Here is a 20,543-nt window from a genome sequence, read left to right on the forward strand (position 1 = left end):
GTATTAGAACAGCCTAAAGTAAAAAGTAAATAAATTTACGTTTTGAGTAACTTTTTCAAATAATAGCAGATTTAGAGGCTACTATGCTAGATCAGTTAAATAATGCCTTTTGTTTGCAAACCCCTACTTTTCAACCACAGTTGAACCAATTATGAATTGATGGCAGCAAATAACACTTAATTGTTTACCTTTAGTGTTTATTTTACTAGCCAGCCCTGGAGGCAAATAGGAAGTGACAAGCTCAGGCCTAGAAGTCGAACAGAATACAACCAGTTACACACGCCAGACAAACAACACAGCAAAAATGTTACCGATTTCTCGGAATTCGGCTGAGTTCCAATTTATGTACTATCAGCTTTCTATAATCAAGTTCTCCTAGAAGCATGGGTGACTCCCCATGGACAATAAACACAAAAAAAGTTAGAAAATGTAAAGCTACGTTTTCTACTCCGTAATTTTTCTTCTGGGATTAATTCAAGCATAAAAATAGAGAAAAAGAAGGAAAAAAGCTGCCAGTTAACAAGGTTATTTCCCCCCCTAGATCCTTGATGCATGAAACACACAATTTATACATCTCTGCAAGTTTAATAAGGAAGGTTTATCCTTTTACAAGATAAAACACACGTGTAAAACGTTCTTTCTGTTTCATGGAAACAGAATTTAGTTAGCATTTCAAGTCGCCGGGAAGAAACTCAAATTAACTTCAAAATCAAGAGTAAAAATAACTGAATTACAAACATACTTTTTAACAACAAATTTGATTTTGCCACTCTCACGGATAATTCTTTCAAGGCGTGGAATTCCAAACCATGTGGGACTCCGGAACGGGATTCCTTCTGGCAAGCCTTCGACGTACAGGTACTCAGGGTTTGATTCAAATACAGGATAGGGAACTTTCACTGCCTCTGAAAGCCCCAGAGCTTGGGCTGAAAATAAAGATTTAATGATAGTTTACACACTCAAATGGGTGGTATTTTACCTCAAGTGATTTTAAGAAGCTTGGCTGACAACAGAAGCTCTGCTACTCAGAGATAATAAAAAACTCCCAAGAGATATACTTAAATAGATTTTCTATTATTTTCTGTAGAATAACTGCGAATGTTCCATCTGGTTACAGACAACATGGAAGCCTGCAGTGCCGAGTATTTTGTTCTGAGAATTTTTTCCTTTGAAAAGCTTTTTGTGCACATATCATCACCTCTTGCCACACAACTAGAAAAACCACGGCCTAGGATGTTATAAAGTCATTTATGCCAGTTATGGGCAAGAGTCAGTAAAAAGTAGGTAAGAGGAGTCAGGACTTCTGTATCTGCCCTAGTACATTTCTGACATTTAAACAAGCCCAGTAAAATTTAAAACTCCTTTTACAGATGACTTTTTTAAACTCACCGAACTTCATATTAAAGATCTCTTCCACTTGCTTCCTTAGCTTTGTGATCCTGATGTTCCAGTCTTCTTTCACTGAAAACCAGGAATGGATACACGTCAGAGCACTACCCAGTTCTACACAAGGGGCACTCAAACGCATTTCTTTCCATGCCAGAACTTGTAAACTATCAACACAATCACATAAGGACACACAATGAGTAATGATTATTAATGGCAGCTTAAATGACACACGCAATTCCCTCTACATAATGGAAAATCTGCTTCAACGGAGTTACAAATATCAAACATCAGCCCAAGTGGGACAACTTGTTCTTCAGAGCCTTTAGACACAGGAAGAAATCATTCTAGTGGCTCTTAAAAAGATGGAATTAATTAATCATAGCGCATAAGAATAACACTGTTTAGAAAAGAAGATGAGGATTCAAAGAGTGCTTTGCTAAACATCTCCATTAGCATTAAAAAAAATCATCTTCAGTCCTGTTCTCTATTGTAAATAAGTGCCAATTATAGGAGCACTAGCCAGAGCAGACAAATTGTAGTTTACGTAGCGAAGAAAGGACACTAGCAGTGATAAAACCCACTTCTTTTCTAAGGAACAGCATCATAATTCATTATTTTTCATCATAACCCACAAATAACAATTAACTGCTACCAAGCTAAAACCATTCAGAGCTGTGGAAAGCGGGCATGAAGGACGCGATACAGAATTTTTTTGTTTCTGAATCATATTTTTGACTAAGAGACTACCTGACCTTGTTTATTTCTAGCTTCTTATATTTTCAAGGCAAGATGTGTTAGCACCTTTTTTGCAATCTGGCCTACCGATTTGAGAGATTTCACAGGCACTGAACACCTGCATGTATGTTTATACCCAATTCATTTATATACCATTATATATACAATATACCAAATTCTGCATTGCAGTCTTACTGCCAAAGGAACTCAATTGACTAATTTACTTTAAAAAAAAATTAAAATGTTTAGAGTTTTAGAATGGTTTGGGTTGGAAGGGTCCTTGAAGATCACTTTGTTCCAACCCCCCCCCCCCCCCGGGCAGGGACACCCCCCACCAGCCCAGGCTGCTCCCAGCCCCGTCCAGCCTGGCCTTGGCACTGCCAGGAATCTGGGCATCTCATCATCCTCACAGTGAAGAATTTCTTCCCAAGAGCTGATGTAAATCTCCCCTCTTCCAGCTGAAAGCCATTCCCCCTTGTGCTATTGCTACATGCCCTTGCAAGAACCCTGCTGGCCCCTTAGGGTACTGGGAGCTGCAATAAGGGCTTAAGGGCTTCCCGGAGCCGTCTCTTCCCCAGTGTTCCCAGCATGTCTCCATAGCAGAGGGGCTTCAACCCTCTGAGCATCCCCGTGGCCTCCTCCGGACCCTCTCTCACGTTCCCTGCCCTCCGTGTGCCAGCGCTGGGCTCAGTGCTGCCAGGGGGGCTGCCCACAGCCCAGCCCACATGCTGCTCGCAGGCTGTCTGTTGGTGTTTACTTTGCAACAGAATAATATTTTGCTTTAAAAAAGGCCTAACTTTCTTTAGCAACACAAAGTTTGCAGCCGCAGTGAGAACCCCTGCTGGGTTTGCCAGTGTGACACCAAACCCTGCACCCGGCAGGTGATGCAGGCACTGGTAACACCGGGCTCACCTACAAGTCGGTGAAAAATCTGGTGGAAGTCACTAGGGCAAAAAAAGAAATGTTATTCCCAACATTCAGACAGGCTGAGTGTTAAGAATCATGACCACTGTGTGTCGGTTCTTTCCCAAGGAGGGTTTTCTCAGCTGTCTTTTTACTGCTGTCACTGGCACCCGCTGTTATTACTGCATTGTCAAACTGCCAGTTATATTGTCAAATTTGACGACGGTCAGGGTTTTGGCAACAAAACAAAGAAAAAAACCAAAAAAACCTGATGCTGCCTTTTCCTTCTGCTCACACTGAACACTGTCTTTTCTACTGAGCTACCCTCTTGCTGAATAGGAGCCTTTTCCTAAAATCCAAACAAAATCCACAGTATGTGGTGATAAGACGACTACCGATTACATGATTATTAAATCATATTCCTTCCTTTTTTTTTTTTCCTGCAGCGAGCTCAACACAGTTATCTCCTACAGCTGCAGTTTGTTTATCCAGCGAGATGCGTGCGGGGAAATACCCCGGCAGCGCTGGATCTCACTGGATCAAGCAGATCCACACCCCTAGAAAAACCTAATGAGATCTGCACGATGTGCTTCTGCAGTGAGAAAGTGCCGGCACAGTCCAACCCAGACCACTCACAAATAAAACTCAATCTGATTCTTCTCCTGGGTTAAAGGCACTTCACACTTCCAAGAAGCCAGGACAATTCCTGGCCAGCAGAAACCTGATGTGAGCCCAGAGGCGCTGCGAAGAGTGCCAGGGCTCCAGGGCGCTGCTCTGGACCAGGGGAGCAGCTCCAGCTCGGAGCAGGACCCGTTGCAGTCATCCAAAGCCAGCTGCACTGCACCAGCAAGCTGCCCGCCTTCCCAACCATCAGTTAATTCTTCTCACATCAGCACACCCATGCAGCACCGTTACTTCTTGGAAAAGGTTGCACTGACCCACGTGTGTTTCCCCACCAAACCCTTCCATTCCCACCTGGACATGGCGATGTCCTACTTGGGGTCTTCGACATGGGATGAATAACTTCGGTCGAAGTGAGTGTTAGCAGCTCTGGCCTGCAACCAAAAAACAAATCATCTGCCCCATCTTTGACACAAATTACATACTGCTGCCTATCATGACACGCAGTGCAAATTTTGGGGTTTTCTGTTGTGTATTTCACACCACAAAGGTGCCTTGGAAGACTTGTCTGGATTGCAAATACCCACTTCATAATGCAGAATATTTAATCTATTTAATATTTCATCTTCAATATTTATATTTATTATAACATATTTAACTATTTAATATTTAATTGACGTAAGTAGAGGCTGAATGCTTCGCGACTTAACAAAACCAAGTGCTTGCTTACACCAAGGGTGATCGTTTGGCCTCTTTCTTAAAAAACTGAACATGTTTACGATTAAAACAAACAACTTACCTTTTGATCACAAATTTTATCCTGTTGCTCACTTGAATTATTTTTTCCAGGCGAGGGATTCCATACCAGGAGGGACTCCTGAAGGGGATGTTCTCTGGCAGCCCTTCAACATACAGGTCAGTAGGGTGGGCTTCGAATTTCTGGTATGGAACAGCTTTCGGCTCCGTGCTCCCCAAGGCTTCGGCTGTTGAAACAAAATATACCCAGTGACGGGGCAGTAGGGCCATCAAACTGAATTAAAAACCAGCCAAGCTAACAGTTCTTCAGGCTGTTGTCATTGTCACCCCAGCGCCTGGGACAACGCAAGGTACCTACAGCCAGCAGGGTCCAAGTCTCAGCACATCAAACCCGTAACGACCGACCCTGCTGCACCATGCTGCTGCTGCTGAAGACGACTAGGTTCCTCGCTGGGGCATCATATGGAGGTTTTATCCAAGTTTTTAATCTATTTTTTATAGATCTGTATTTATCTACCTCATGGTGCAATTTTCTTCTAGCTCTTAAGCAGCTGATTCTTTTTTTACATCTGAGAGAACATAAAAATGTCCTAATACTAATTTTAATGATACTGCAATGGATATAAATAAAGAAACAGTTGTTTTATTCACCATCAAAGGAAAAAAAAATCCAAATAGGAAGGAACTGAGAGCAATTAGAAGAGCTGCACATAAAAGACATATATATTTAACTATGAACTTGCCTTGCTGTATAAACAGTAGACTAATACACTCTTTTTCACTCAGCTGCCAGGATGTTAAATATTTGAAAAAGCTGATCAAAGGTCTCATTCATGTAGATGTTCAAAAGGAACAGTGAAAACAACTTTCAAGAAATACAGAGCCATAAAAGAAAAGAAAACAATAATAGTGTTCTCACCAAACTTTTTACAGAAGAGTTGATCTACCATCTTTCTCAGTTTGGTGATCCTGGCATACCACTCCTCTTTCACTGTATTTGAGCATGACACAGAACAAAAACAACATTTCCTAATTATTTTAGTTATATTTTCAGTCATTCAGTTTATAGCATGCATAACCATCCTGCATTCTCAGGTAACCCAGAAAATACTACGTGGAAGAAGTATGGCTTCAACTCAGAACTACAAAAACTAATTATAAAAAAATGACAAAATATTAAAACGGTATAAAAATTCCATTGAACCAGTGACATCACTCTTGCTACAAAATACACACAGTGCGTTGGCATGAGGAACTGCAAAGCTTCCATCATCCGCCTCCAATCTGTAGATCCCATTTGCAGATACGATTGGGTTTTTGCCAGCTTCCTTTTCTAAAAAAATTATCCTGATACTCAGTGCAGAATTTGGTATGCAGATGGGATGAACACTTGCCTTCAAGGAATTTTTACTAAGCACTAACAACCCCAAAGCAAGCTTTTACAATGGGTGCACACAGCAGTTTGCTCCTTGCTGTATATTCACGCTGAACTTCCAGCATCCGTTTCTCCCAGTTTGTGGGCAATACTTTTTAAACGGAGATGAATAACTGCACCCAGTGACTCTAGGGATTTTGTCATTCTTGAGATGACAAGCAGCTTAGTTCCAACTCTCCAAAATGCTTCCTGGACACCACCTAAGGCATCAGTTAAGTTGTCATTTAGATACAGAACCTAACACATGGCAGCTATGCAGATTGGCATATCCTAGTCAATAAACTAGATTAAACACAGTTTTTCCATCATTTTATCACTTGAGCATCTTTGTTTATTGGCTGATACCCACGCAGCTTTGGAGTTCACGAGACACAGTTTTGCACCTGAGAATGGCCATGAGCCTGGGTTCTGCTCCTCTGGCACAGCAGCAGAGCACAACGGCAATGTTAGTGCTGTCACCTGTGGCAGCGGGAATGGTGACAGCTTTTGTTTTTGTTTGCCCATGTGTGCTCATCATTTGGGACTGCAACCGGTACCCCCTGCTCCCAACCCCAGGTGACACGGTGAGCATAACTAATGCCAGTTTGCAAGGCAAGCAGCCATTCCCTGAGACTGCGCGGGTCACGTATCCGTTCCCTTCCCCTCATCCTCAGGTCCCATGGACCAAGCAAACCAAACAGATTGAAATGTCTTCTTTCCCTCTCTACCAGCCTCAAGGTTCCTGTGCACCAGGACAACTGCTCCCTTCCTCACCGGCCTGGAAGGTCCCAGGCACCTGGCCAGCCCGGTGGTGGGGATGTCCCCAGCACGGAGCTGGGAAGCATAACAGCACGCAGAGCGTCATCCCGAAAATCAAGCACTTCCAAGTCCTACAGGGGAGCTCAGACCAAAGCTGCTGGCGGCCACGGAGACCTGTGGCCCCTTCATGGCCAGGGACACCTCCACCATCGTCTGCTTCCTCCAAGGGTTGAGCGACTCTTCTTCTTTTATATAGTTTTTGAGTCTAGGTTGTGATTGTTGTACTGATACAAGACCTGACCCGATCTGCAGAGGGTCCAGGTGATTAGAAACCGTATGTTAAGTTGCATTATGAATTCTGTATTACACTACTCATAGATTGTGCTGTCTTGATTCTGCTTGTATAAATCCTGTGCCATTCCAATCATGAATTCTATGCTATACTAATTGTAATATATATGCTATACTAATTGTAATATCCTGTTATAAAAAATAAAACTTTAATTGTAACTGTGATTTACTGCAATGGTCATTCTGCAAGGATCCCTAAAAGAACCTGTCGGTCCCCTCAGTGCCAGGTGACAGGGATCAAGGGGCATAGAGAAATCACTTTTTTCTTCTGAATGTCTTTGTGACCATCAAGTGGAAGCTCATCAGTCAAACAAGATCCTGGAGAGCTGCGATGCTGGGGGTTTAGACAGCATACAAGAAGCATCCTCTGCTCTGGGCTGGACCATCCTCACTGGCACCTGCTCACACTCCTCCTCCCCTTTCCTGAGCCAAACCATCGCTCCATCACTTTGTCTTGGAGCCAATGTCAGCCACCTCAGGGCTTCAGGGCTGAGGCTATTTCATAAACCTTCCTGACCAGCCTGTTTCCCATAGGAATGCGAATGCAAACCATCTTTCTTCCAGCAGCCCAAATACAGCCCCCACCCCCACCCCACGCCTCCCCGCTGGGGGGGACAAGCCAGCAGGGCGAGGGACAGAGCAGGACACTGGACACGGAGCCGCAGGGAGCAGAGCAGAGGCTGGTGCTCCATCGCTCTCCTTCCCGAGATGGCAGCAGAGACTGGGAGCTACTGAGAAAGGGGGAATCCAAGCAGCGAGAAAAGCAAACCGCGGGAAAGGAGGCTCAGACAGCTGCTGCCTTCTGAGCTGTGTCCCCAAGATACTATCAACGGCTTCCACAGACGGTCTCTCCTCTCCGAAATAACACAGAGGGCACACAGGAATATAGGATCAATACCAGTGAGTGAGACAAGCAACATAAAGTGACTGTTCATAACACTGCCATAAAAATGAGTTACCACTAGTCTTCTCAGCTGCAGGGGTTTTACGGGGTATGTAATGTATCTGCTTTGTCTTCATAATCAGTATAGCCATATTCAATACAACAAAAAACAACAGAGAAAAGGGACTAATTAAAAAACCCACATAAAAGTACAGTTAAGTTTAAGACTCAGTCGTTAGCCTACCTACTATTTTTGTAGTCAGATTTGGTGCTCGAAGGAACAGCAGATTATTAAGACTCAAGGCACGAGGTTAACTGATACTGCAGGAAAAATTTAATTCCTACACATGTGTTAAAGTGACGTCCTTATGACATAATTTCTCAGCTTAATTTAGATCCTTAACATTCACTGTAAGTACAGTCTTTGACACACTTTTTACAGCAGAAGACTATGAGTATTTAATACAACACAATGGTGCTGCAGTAGTGCAGATACTGCCATTTATATGCTTGTGTCTCTGTCTGAACTAAGAATTTCTCTGGAATTACTTAAAATTCACAGTTGAACCAGGCTCAGGTTGCCAGTTAGAAATTTTGGGGCTGGGAGCAATTTGTTTGTGTTGGTTCAGGCATACAAGCTTTCAACACTTTGCTTAATTGGACAATTAAAAAGCCACCCTGAAGTCCAAGAGACAGTAGAATGCAACTCAAGAGAAAAACAAGCCCAGGAAAGTAATTTACCCCCTAATGCCCATACAAAGGCACAACTCTTTCGAAACTTGATTTTTTTTCCATGCTAAACTTTTTTTCTCCCGAATTGAGGGGAAAGAAGTTCATGGGCGCAACTGTAATAAAAGACTATTCTTGCAGTTTTGTTTTCACATGGTCATTTTTGTTACTTTCGGATGGGTGCTCAATGGAGCCAAAACCTGTAAGAGCACGAATCTACTGAGAAACATTCCTGGTGGCAAAAGCAGTGAGGACACAGTCTTTGCACTGCGGTGTGAAAATGAAGTCACATCATCCCAGCAAATGAGATTTCGACAACAACAAATGTCACTATAACCAGTATGGTTCATTACTGCATTTCAGTTCATCTAATTTTGGCAAATCGCATAAGCAAACAATTATTCCACGTTACAGCCAGTTCCCTACCCAGTAAACTCCATGAACTATGGGAACTGCTGCCTTTTCTCTGTATCCCCACAGACTAAAACCTCGCTCATTGTTTTTTCCTTCTGGCTAGCTGAAGCAGATCAGTTGGCAGCGTTAAGTCACGCTGGCTGGGCCAAGCCAGTGGAAAATTGCTGTCACTTTGCAGCTACAGGACATTCAGAACAAGAGGAATTATTTGCAATGTGTTCTTAGGAAAAGCACATGGCAACTGCTGGTAAAACTGGTGGATAGGAAATCACGCCATGCTTGCACAACTCACACGTTCAAAGACCTACCTCCTGCAACCGGCTTGTCCAACGGTCCGTCTTCTTGTGTCGAATTCAAAAGCTCGTGCCTAAAAGATTTAAGATAATGTTCTTCAACAGTGATGTATACTTTGATAAACCAGATGTTGCAGCCTACACTTACAGCCGAAGGATCAGCAGGAAAAAAAAACCAACCTGAAACCAAACCATAACAGGGGACGTCACAATCCCCAACTTTAAATTCCAATTAGCACCAAAGTACTGTAAGAGCTGGTTGGAACCCTACTGACAAAAACATTTTTCATACCCGATACTCATATCTGCCTGAGCCATAACATTCCACGGAAACACACAGATTACGTTAAAAGTATCTCTGAGGTCTAAAACACACTTCACCAGAAACAAAGATGCATATAAAAAAAAAAAAACCTTTAAAAATTCAAATCTTAAAACAGGCATCTCTATTTCCCAAATACATCTTGTTTTATCCATATCAGAACAACAACAACAAAAGTAATTTTAAATTCTGACATTTCTCATAGAGCTGAACTGCTTTTTGAGCTGCTGCGGTTGCCGCACGTTACCAAACCGATGAACAGCGTAAATTAATTACTGTTAACAGCTAAGACAAATTTGACAAGAGCAGGTGTCAGTATTGCATAAATATTAAAATCTACGTATAGTGCTTGATTTTAAGTGAGAGAGAAGGTAGATCTACACTTCTTCCTCTTTTCTGGTTAGCTGCAAGCCTTAGGATGACAGGGATGAACATAAACCTCTCAAATTTAAGCAGCACCCGCACAGACAGCAGCACGCACAGAGGCACGGGCTGTCACCACCACCACGCTGAGCCTGACCACTGCAACCAACAGGCTCCTCTCCGCTTGGAAAACCCTTGGATTAGACCCTCCGTCACTGAACAAAAGGAAAACGTCAGTTGTTACCCACAGAAGCTCCATTTAAACTGTCAATGCCCATCTGCGGCGTGAAGCATCGCGCCCATCTGACGCCAAGCACCCAACCATCCAAGGGAAATACCCACCCACCACCACAGCGCTGGATCCCAAAGTGCCCTGCAGCTCCCAGAGCCAGTGCTCAGCACCCACCGGCGCAGGCACCTCTCCCCGTGCACCCTGTGTTCAGGATCGGTCCCCTCCAGCCCCACCTGCCTCTGCAGAAAGTGATGCAGGGTGGTCCTAGGAAAGATGTCAAACAAGAAAGGAGAGAAAGAGAACGGAGGGAGCCCAGGACATCTCACGCCTTTAAAGGCAGATGTAATAGATAATAGACATAATAGATAAAAGGTAACAGATAGCAGGCTAGCTACGGCAGGCAATGGAGCCCTCAAGGAACTTCTATTTACATCCAAGGTCTCCCGTCATGTTCACTACCTGATCTACCTCCAGACACACCAAGGACATGCAACCAACTACATCACATGAACCAGTAGCTATTTCGGGCTCAAGCCTGCCCCGGGAGATGCTACATAAAGATATGGCCATAGACACCTTGGTACGGCATTCCAGCAAGAAAAAAAAATAAAAGCCCAAGCTGAAATTGAGGCCAGGATGCTCAGAAATATCCCCAAGTCAATGGCTTTCAACATGTATTACAACCAATTAAATTAAAACAGTACAAAGAGATGTGCCCAGGACAAGAAGTCCATGCCATTGAAGAGATCTGTTCAGAAGGTGCTCTGGTGATCTGATAAGCTGAATTTATCAGAGCGAACATCAAATCCACATTACTTGTTAGTAACGGCAAAAGAACACATCAGTAGAAATCGATTTGGAAGTTCCTGAAGACAAAATGAAGCAGAGCAGAGCCAGCAGAGAACGATGAGCAACAGACAAACAAAAATGCAGAATTCCTTACTTTTTAATCACAAACCGGATCCGCTCTTTTGCTAGAAGTATCCTCTCAAGCCGGGGAATGCCGTAGGTGGATGGGCGCCTGAAGGGAATTCCTTCTGGGAGCCCTTCCACATATAAGTCCTCCACATGTGACTGGAAGAGTGGGTACGGGATAGACACTGGCCCTTTTGCTTTTATAGCTTGAGCTTTAAGAAAGAAGGAGAATAGAAACATCAGACTACCTTGTAGCTCTACTCAAGTTATCTGTTTGATGCCCCTCTGAAATACATTAAAACGAACAGACGGGCAATACTGCCCTCAGCACATTTCAACATGCAAGCAAATACAAATTCATATTTTGTAGGGGTTTGGTTTTGTTTTATAGCAAAATCACTCCACATCACAGTCAACAAGCTGCAGAGCTGCATACATACACAGATGCTCCTCTTTGCCCTTTACTCTGCAAACATTTAGTAACAGAGACCGCACGTGTAACAGTGAAGTTTCACAGTATTTTGATTCTGTTTAACAGCACGTTGTGAAAGCTGAAATTATCTAGACTTGATGATAAACCAAGCATGTTTCAGTTCATTAGCTCTGATTATTATTATTTGTTACTACTACTGTGTGTAGAAGTGTCATTAATGCCTTGGAGGTGGGGCACACATCCCTTCTTTGGAGCGAACTCCTAAACTTCAGCGTATTTTACAAATCCAAGGAACCGTGGATGAAATAAACAATACACTTCCAACACTCCTGCAAAAAGCATAGCCCAACTGATGAAATCTGGGAAGCAAATGAAAAGCAAGGAACAGATTCACCCACAGCTGGGAAATAACCAAAAGTATTTTTTTTAAGTCCGGAGGATGGCAATCATAGCAATACAGCTACCAGGCTGGCAGACCCTGCAGAACATGAGGATTTGCAAATACCAAGAGGGCTCGTTTCTTTGTAAGAAACGAAACTCCGTTAATTTTGTGGCCCATGCAACAAGAATTCTCTGTTACCGTCTGACTGGTCTGCAAACACTTTGGTACATCCTGTTGTTTTGCTGTGGAAATTCGATGCAAAAGCTATTTGAGGAGAGAAAGGCCAAGTTGAGGGCAAATTCCTGCGTTTCTGAACAGAAAATTACTCAGGGCGCCTTTTCAAGCAACTTAAAAGGCGAAAATGGCCCGTGGTTTAGACATCGGTGTATACAAACCGCTCCCGCTAACTCAAAAGTTCTTAAAAGCAATAAAACAATTTAGGGTTAAAGGCGTTTGGGTAACACGCTCTTTCTCCCACTTGAAAGCAGAACAGTTCTAGGTACGTTTATCACAAAACAAGAAAGCTTTGAAAATACCCTGTGTTTCTTAGCCTTATATTCTGATGAGACCCGAGTATGAAAATTTTGGAAAACTGTGAGAAGAGCTGTGTTTCTACTCGACTTGGCTTCCACTGCCAAATATAAGATAGCCAAAACTGGAGACATGGAACAGATACGCAGAGAGATGGACGGGAACTTGGAGATGACTCTTCAGCGAACAGATTAAAGACAGGAGCTGCAGAACCACCACCAAAAGGGATGATGTGCCTCACACCAGTCCTTCGTTAAAGTAGATTTTTATTGCAGTCATATGCCTCTTCCAAGAAACTAAAAATCATTATTCTTAGCCCTCGAGGCTGCTGTGACAAGTCGTGAAAAGCATTAACAAACCCAGCAGGCAAGGCTCAGATGGCAAGGAGTGGTTTTGAACCAGTTAGCCACAGGACAAAAAAATAAATAATCAAGAACATCACTAAAACCTAGGTCAAGACGCGGCATTATGAACAGCTTCAGAGGGACAAAAGAAGAAAAAAAAGAAGAAAAAAAAGAAGAAAAAAAAGAAGAAAAAAGAAGAAAAGAAAAAAGGAAGAAAAAAAGAAGGAAAAAAGAAGGAAAAAAGAAAAGAAAAGAAGAGGAAGGAAGAGGAAAGAGGAAAGAAGAAAAAAGAAGAAGAAAAAAGAAGAAAAAAGAAGAAGAAAAAAGAAGAAAAAAGAAGAAAAAAGAAGAAGAAAGAAGAAGAAAAAAGAAGAAAAAAGAAGAAAAAAGAAGAAAAAAGAAGAAAAAAGAAGAAAAAAGAAGAAAAAAGAAGAAAAAAGAAGAAAAAAGAAGAAAAAAGAAGAAAAAAGAAGAAAGAAGAAAAAAGAAGAAAAAAGAAGAAAAAAGAAGAAAAAAGAAGAAAAAGAAGGAAAAAAGAAGAAAAAAGAAGAAAAAGAAGGAAAAAAGAAGGAAAAGAGAAAAGAAGAGAAAAGAAGAGAAAAGAAGAAGAAAGAAGAAGAAAGAAGAAAGAAAATGAAGAAAAAAGAAGAAAAAAGAAAAGAAAAGAAGAAAAAAGAAGACGAAGAAAAGAAGAAAAAAAAAAAAGAAAAAGAAAAAAGAAAAAGTGTTTAAAGAAGTAACTAACAACAGGTAAGTTTTTACAAGTGAGAGTCTCTACTTGTCTTAAATCGGCGAATGTTTTGGCAGATACTCTTCCGACAGCCTAAGAACACGACCAGCATCACTGCCCGCAGCAAGGCTTCTTACACTGGGAACCCTACACGTTTTTGCATAGAAATCCTATAGAACATAGGTTTCCTTTTTATAAATTTGTATTTGTGAGCCATTCCCTTGTATTTACAGAAAAAGTAATCCCATTTTGTTTACAAATGAACACAAAAATAACTATTTTTTCAGACAGTTGTAAAGTATGACCGCAACCGACCCTGGGCAACACTTTGGAGCTGCAGAAGGCAGCAAATTCCAGGATCGTTCTGGGCATCTTGGACTTCCAGAACTGATAATGGTAACTGATAACGCGGCAAATAGGAAACCACATGCTCATATGGACAGAAAGAACTGGAACCTGATACGGAATTGGTTTGTGCCTCAATAAAGTGCTGTCACCCACAGGGAAAAAGGGGATAATTTCATACAATGCGGCCAGCTATGTAAAGTCAGGAATAGCTCCATACGCAACAGATTTTTTGGCTGGCTGCGTGTAAACACCAAAACCAAAATTAAAGCAGTTCCCCAAGAACGATGCCCCTTTCTAGAGCGGTTAAGATCCTGCAAACCACACCCTGAGCTCTATTTACTTGGCGTGAATTGCTTTGAGTGGGCTGTTTCACGTCAGATGACAGTCACAGCCAACACATGTAATAAGGCTGATTCACACACTTCCACTTGGTAGGGCAGAGCAGCACCACCATTTATTTTGAAATTCTTGCTGATGCTGTTTCAGTCTGTGGACACAAAATATGTCTAGATGCAGCATCTGGAGACAAATGCCAAAGTCTGCCACGTGAGCTGCTTTTTCTCTCCAAGAACCATTAACATGTAATTCTTGCCTCACTGCAAAATCAATCATCATCAGAAAGGAACAATCCAAGAGTGGTAACTTCTCCCCAGAGCCATTTTAAAGGTTTATTTCACTTAAGGACTCGGTGTAATTACAGAAGAAAGGCCAACTCTCTCCAATGTGGGTGCCCAAGACACGAGCACGCTGGAGCTCCAGGAAACTGAGCACGACTGAAAAAAACAACAGAATCAACTTTTGCACTTGGGTGCCAAACACAGGCACTCAACATTGAAATCACTCTGCTCATCAAAAAAACCTACTTTTCCCAGTTTTAAGCCTTCTAATAATATGCCACCCTTCGGCGCGGTCAGCAGCGGTGTGCTCCTGAGCCAACAACAAGCTGCATGCCAGAGGGCTGTGACTTCCAGTGTCAAAGGACTAGAGGCGATCATCTGGAGTGGAACACATACCGTATTTTTTTTCAAACAGCTCTTCAACTTGCTTTCTCAAGTCTGTAATTCGCGCATTCCATTTCTCTGCAAAGAAAAGAAGACACATCAGGCTACAGACTGAAAACACGCCGTGTGATTTTACTGCTTGCTTGCACACAGGTGCCCGTGGAGTACGGTACAGGCTATACCTTCACATGTATGGACACATTCAGGAAGAAAAAGGACAGAACAAAAGCTTTAAGATTACCTCCAAAACTTGTGCATATATTAAATCACGTTTTGGGGAAAAAAAAAAATAATAAAAGCAAATCCAAACATAAATGAGGCCAAAGTAACTTCCCAAACTGGTTTCTCTTTGACGGCTCGGTCAGCAGCTCTCGCTGGCATCAGGGTAAAGTCAGTTTGCAGCTGCTGTTGGTAGTTATCTAAAGCTGGGTGCTGAAAAGCTTAATTAGTGAAGCCTGATAAAGCTTACAGCAAGTACATGAAGTTGTTTTGGTGCAAATCTGTACAACTATCTGGGTCAGGAGGTACCGCGCCATCCTCTACCTTCATCCAGCATTTCTCCAAGTCCTGATGTTGCAAAACAAGCCCATAAATCCTCTTTCTGAAAGAAGATACAGGCTGCAAGACAGAAGTTATCCAAATCCAATCGTGTGTTCCATGGAAAGCTGGATTAAATGGCAGAATTTTAACATCTCATTTTCTGCCTGTGACAGAGACTGGATGTTTTCACAGCTTTTCGTCCTGTCTCAATGCTCTTAAATGCCACAATCCTTTTGTAGATGGTACCAGATGCTGGCTGGCCTTTTAAGAACAAGTTAATAAGCAAGTGTACTTACACCTTATTTCTAACACCAAAGACTTGAATCTAGTAACGACAGAAGTCAAAAAATGAGGCCATTCAAGCTATTACACTTCCAGTTGTCAAAAAAATCTTGTATCAGACAAGACAGAGGACTGAGCTTTGAGTCCGTATCGAAAGGGGTTTAAATATTCATTCTCAGACCAACGTACACAACTTTGGTGGCCATGTTTAAGCTTTTACTTTTTAAAATATAATTTCATGGATATCAATAGGACAGCACGCTTCAGATGTGGGCAAGAATAAGACCTGGTTTAAGGGGGAAAGAGTGTTTTTGCATGCTGCCTCGCACCCACACCTAAACTTTTTATTCTAGTTACCTGGTGTACCACCTACATCATTTAACCTGTTTATATTTTGAAGGAAAACACACCCTGTGGATAAATATATATAATTGTTTTTGCCACCCTTTTTACCGTTCCTCTGTAGTGCACAGCTTCTTAGCTGATAAACACGTCTTGGGCTCAATGTTTTCTATTCCTGTACCCATCAACGTTGTAGTATTTCCCCCTTTACCTGCAGATGCAGAGCCAGATGAAGCTCTTTTCGACTCCAACACAACCACCTACGTGACAGGTAGGTCGTGTTTTGCTGACCTACAGGACACTGCATCAACAGCAGCTTTAGCAGGAAGAATCAGGAAAATACTTCCTGGCCTGAAGTGGAAATGCTGCTTTACTCCACGGAGCTGGGGAGCACACAGGGACGGTGCTGGGACAAGGGTTCCCCAAGGCAGCTGTGTCACCCCAGATTGTCACCCAGAGGAGCTGAGATCCCTTCAGTTCACCCAGCTCTGTGGCAAACATGGCGAGCGATCTCCCCTAAAACTCAGGCTGGCTTTTGTCAGAGGGAGAGCAGCCAGGAAGAACGTCACGCTGCATTATAGAGCAACCGTAAAAAAGCACAGAAATAACAACTCTTCTGAATACTGGTTGTTGCTGCAACTTCAGAAGCTGCTCCCACCCAGCCTGGTCTCCCTCTGCTCATTAGCATGCTCATGAGAGCATTCCTATGTGAGCCACGAAGTTGTCAAGGCTTCTTTTTCTTTAGCTTCTTGCCACCAAGCCCCGCAATCCCTGGCCAAATATTCCATGTGAATCTTTTCAAGCAACTACTTCCATGCCCCCCTCTCCAACGGAAACACTACAGGATTAATAATTGAACACACCGCAATACTGACACATTTATTTGGAGTGGTGGCTAGACCAGAGCATAGGCATTGAAAAAACATTTTGATCAGCACACTGGGTTTTTTAGCTATTTTTGTATTTGATGAGTACATTGCCAAGTAAGGCAAGAGAAAATAAAAATTCAGAGGAGTTATCAATCAGCATGATTTCCAATTAGATTGCTAGCATTATTAACCTCTTGGATTCAGACCAATTACTGTAAAAACATCCTTTTGTCACACATGTCGCGAAGCTGAAGACCCACCGCAAAGCTAAGCTGATCCTCTGTTTTGTATTATTTATTTTTTTTTTGCAAACACCCTGCAAAGCAGTTTAGTTTTCTTGTAGGCACCAAGGGAAGTGGTAGCTGCCTTCTGTTCCTATACACACACCTTCTGACACATGGGCAACACCACCCCAAATAAATAACAACCCTGAAAACCTTCCCAGCCTGTCCACGGTCTCTTCAGTTTAGCCCATCCCCTGCTCCTTGGGGACGTGTTCCAGGATAATGCCCATGCCAGCAGGGGCAACCTGCACAATGCACACAAAACGTCGCTCAGGTACTAAGCACATTCCTGTTCCCATCAACACACCACACAGTGCTCTGGGGGGAAATAAAAGTAAAAACACATAGCAACTCCAAGGAAGCTGCAGGCTGGCAAAACCCGTGTTCAGGGGCATGTCAAAATGGGGAAAAACCATACACACTTCCCATCGCTGTCGTAGTGAGACAACAGCTAAGGGACTTTTTTCCACTAAACCGGTATGACACAACTGCAAAACACAGCTTGAAGCTTCTGAGCTTTTGATAAAATCTCTAAGCACGCAAAAAACCACAGAAAGATATTTTTACTGACAATGGCAATTCCTTTCAGCAAAGGTATTCTTAACCTTAAATAGCTGGTTCAGAAATATTTTTGAAATCCAACCTCCCTTCTCCAAAGATTATCCGTTGCTATCAAGCATTTTACCAGACATTTTTCATCCCCCGCCCCAGGTACAATTTTTTTTTTTCTTGTTTCCATGAAAACTAAGGGCACAGCACATCCCCCTGTTTCTCAGGCCACCCGCGGTACCTAACCTCTGACTCGGGGCTGATGTACAGTCAGTGTCTCCAACTCACAGCCAACAAACATCTGCATCTCTGTTGTAGAAAACACTGAAAAGTCATCAGATGAGAGGAGGTTTGTCTCTCAAGCACCTCTAGCTCCCTCCCAGCACGTGTGCCTTTGTCATTCTGCAGCGACTCGTGACAGAATTAAACACCTCCTTTCTCCTCTCCAAATATCTAATATTAGATTTCATTAGACAAAGGTGCAAAGTCTTCTGTAATGTCCCAACAGCAGCACTGCAACCTACCAGCACTTGTTCTTTCTCATGACAGCTTCTCACGTTCATTCTGTGCTTTATGCAGACCTTGCGATGCCGCAGAGAAGTGCCGCTGTCTGCAGGCAAACCCCAGAAGTGACTAGGAGGGACAACAACCTCGACACAACTTAGGAAGCCCAGGTCTAAAGATCTCTGAATAACCTGTGAGCTGCAAAAACTGCACGGCCGGTGGGTAGGAGCAGTTTACTTGAGAACAGCTCAGAGGGAGAATCTACCAAGTCAACTCAGAAGCAACGGCGAGCAGATAAGCTGTGAGAAGTCCTTTAACCGGCGTTTCAACATCGAAAGATCAAACTTTTATCATCCACATATTTTATTACCTTTGCTCTCATCAGCCTCACCGCCTGTTCTCCCCAAACACTGCCGGCCTGCCAAGCTTAGATGCTTTTTTCTGCTAAGGGAATATATTCCAGCAAACGCTTCTGCAGTATTAACGGCTCCATCTCCTCCTCTACTAACATTGCCGTTATGCTGGCCTGACCCAACCAAAACGAACTGATGCTACACGTGGAACTGCCTATTGGTATTAGCCATCTTTTGAGAATAGAGCTCGCAACAATGTTTTATTCATTTTCACTGAAATTAGCATGAAATAACATGTTTCACGCAAAACAGATGTCAGGAGAGGTTCTGTGGGGATTTTTCAATTGACCTCAAATCCCAGCATTCCTAATAAACATCTCAAATACTGTGCCAAAGGACATATTCCCGATTATGCAGAACCTCACAGAAATACACAGATTCATGGGCTGTCTGCCCAGAAACCAAACCAAAGCAAGAAATAAAGGAGAGGTATGGGGCTGCGACACATCACATGGATAAAGTATCCTTAACCAGAATAACGACGGTGTGGGGGTGCGTTTCTGCACGGCGAACTCCACAGAAGGTGTGCTAAAAGAACACTGCCAAGAAGACCCCAACTGCTGGTGTGTCCTCAGGGACTGAAGTCATCTGGTTACCTTCCTTCCCACATGTGGCTCCCCTCCGCACATCTTCGTGGGTCGCAGCACGTATGGAGAAAGACCAGCCGGACGGGCTCCTGCCCTCCCGTTTGCTGTAATTCAGCACGCCAGTAAACACAGGCTTTGCTTCTGGCCCAACAAATCGGCTGGCAAAAATCTCGATTTATTTTCATTTTATGAAATCACTTGCAGTGTCTATTTAGACGGTCACTTGGAATAACAAGAAGCAGAGGTAGCTGCTGCTGCTGACGATTAGACGGCTGCAATGCATCTACGGAGAGCCCTGGGCTCTTACATGAATGCTCACACCGGCGTGTCCCACTCCTGCCACGTGAAATTGTGTCGTATCTTTTTTACAAAACAAAGCAGAGACAAAATAATCTTCAATTTTTATCTTACCAAAATTGAACTCTCTCACTTTTCTTCTCCCAGTATTGGTGGCTTCGTTAGATGACTCTGTGTTCTTCGGTCTCTTGTTAGTGGGCAGGTAGTCATCATCATCTTACAGAAACATAAAAATATCTGGTTTATGTCCAGAGAAACTCATGTGCACCCTTGGAACTGCTTTGAATTTCAAAGCTCTAATGCAAGTATTGAACTTTAAATTATTATTTTTATATATAAATGCATCACATTTTGCAACGAATTACTTATCTGAGTAACTTTAGAAAGCTACTGGCCTGCATAGGAACAACTTGCATAAAAGAGCCAGCACAAGTTGTAAGATAGCAAAGAGCAAAGCTTCGTCTGTACTTCCTAAGGAAAATAATATTGTGTTCTGAAACGCAACTGGACATCTCATGACCGCAAAATGACAAAAAGAAATCTGTAAATAAACTGTACAGACATAAACTACAATTTTTTTCTCTCATTGGAAATAACCTTCCAGTAACAAGTCTTGAAATCCAGTACCTAAGCTGTATCTTGAAGAGCTCAAAGGCACTAAAACCGGTTTCAAACCCATGTAAAATTGATGGATGAAACTGAAACTCATTTAACAGGCTCGAACACACACAGTCAGGGGGGAAACTGCAAACCCCAGTTATTTTTCAGTGAGCTGCTACCTTGCCAGTCACTCCCCAACTTGAAACACTACCTTCCCTACCAGTTAACGAGTTTTTAAGACTGTCCAATTACCAATACCTGCAACCTTAGAGAAAAAGTAATGGTTCAAGCAGAAAAATTAAGAAAATTAAAGTTAATTTCACACACAGAATAGCATCTGCCCAGGTCACCAACGGCATTTCCTTAAGTAGGAAAAGTAATAGTCCATATTGACATCTCTCGCACCTATGCGGTTGCACTATATTCTG

The 20,543-nt window shown here is 42.7% G+C and overlaps 1 protein-coding gene across 5 annotated transcripts in view; it reads right to left on the reverse strand.

Annotated features, from left to right (window-relative positions):
- The window catches only part of GTF2I (general transcription factor IIi), a 78,510-nt gene that overhangs the window by 16,389 nt on the left and 41,578 nt on the right, over positions 1-20,543 (reverse strand). For all 5 annotated transcript variants that reach the window (XM_080364766.1, XM_080364765.1, XM_080364769.1 and 2 more), the window contains 10 exons: positions 19,630-19,731; positions 14,861-14,926; positions 11,108-11,291; positions 9,263-9,321; positions 5,324-5,395; positions 4,448-4,631; positions 4,003-4,082; positions 1,390-1,461; positions 743-926; positions 189-247 (listed from right to left, as the gene is read on the reverse strand). In XM_080364766.1, the coding sequence (XP_080220892.1) occupies positions 189-247; positions 743-926; positions 1,390-1,461; positions 4,003-4,082; positions 4,448-4,631; positions 5,324-5,395; positions 9,263-9,321; positions 11,108-11,291; positions 14,861-14,926; positions 19,630-19,731 (1,062 nt within the window). The remainder of the gene's footprint in view (positions 1-188; positions 248-742; positions 927-1,389; positions 1,462-4,002; positions 4,083-4,447; positions 4,632-5,323; positions 5,396-9,262; positions 9,322-11,107; positions 11,292-14,860; positions 14,927-19,629; positions 19,732-20,543) is intronic.

This window comes from Falco punctatus (assembly GCF_963210335.1).
Source record: "Falco punctatus genome assembly, chromosome: 1".
Taxonomy (NCBI): Eukaryota; Metazoa; Chordata; class Aves; order Falconiformes; family Falconidae; genus Falco; species Falco punctatus.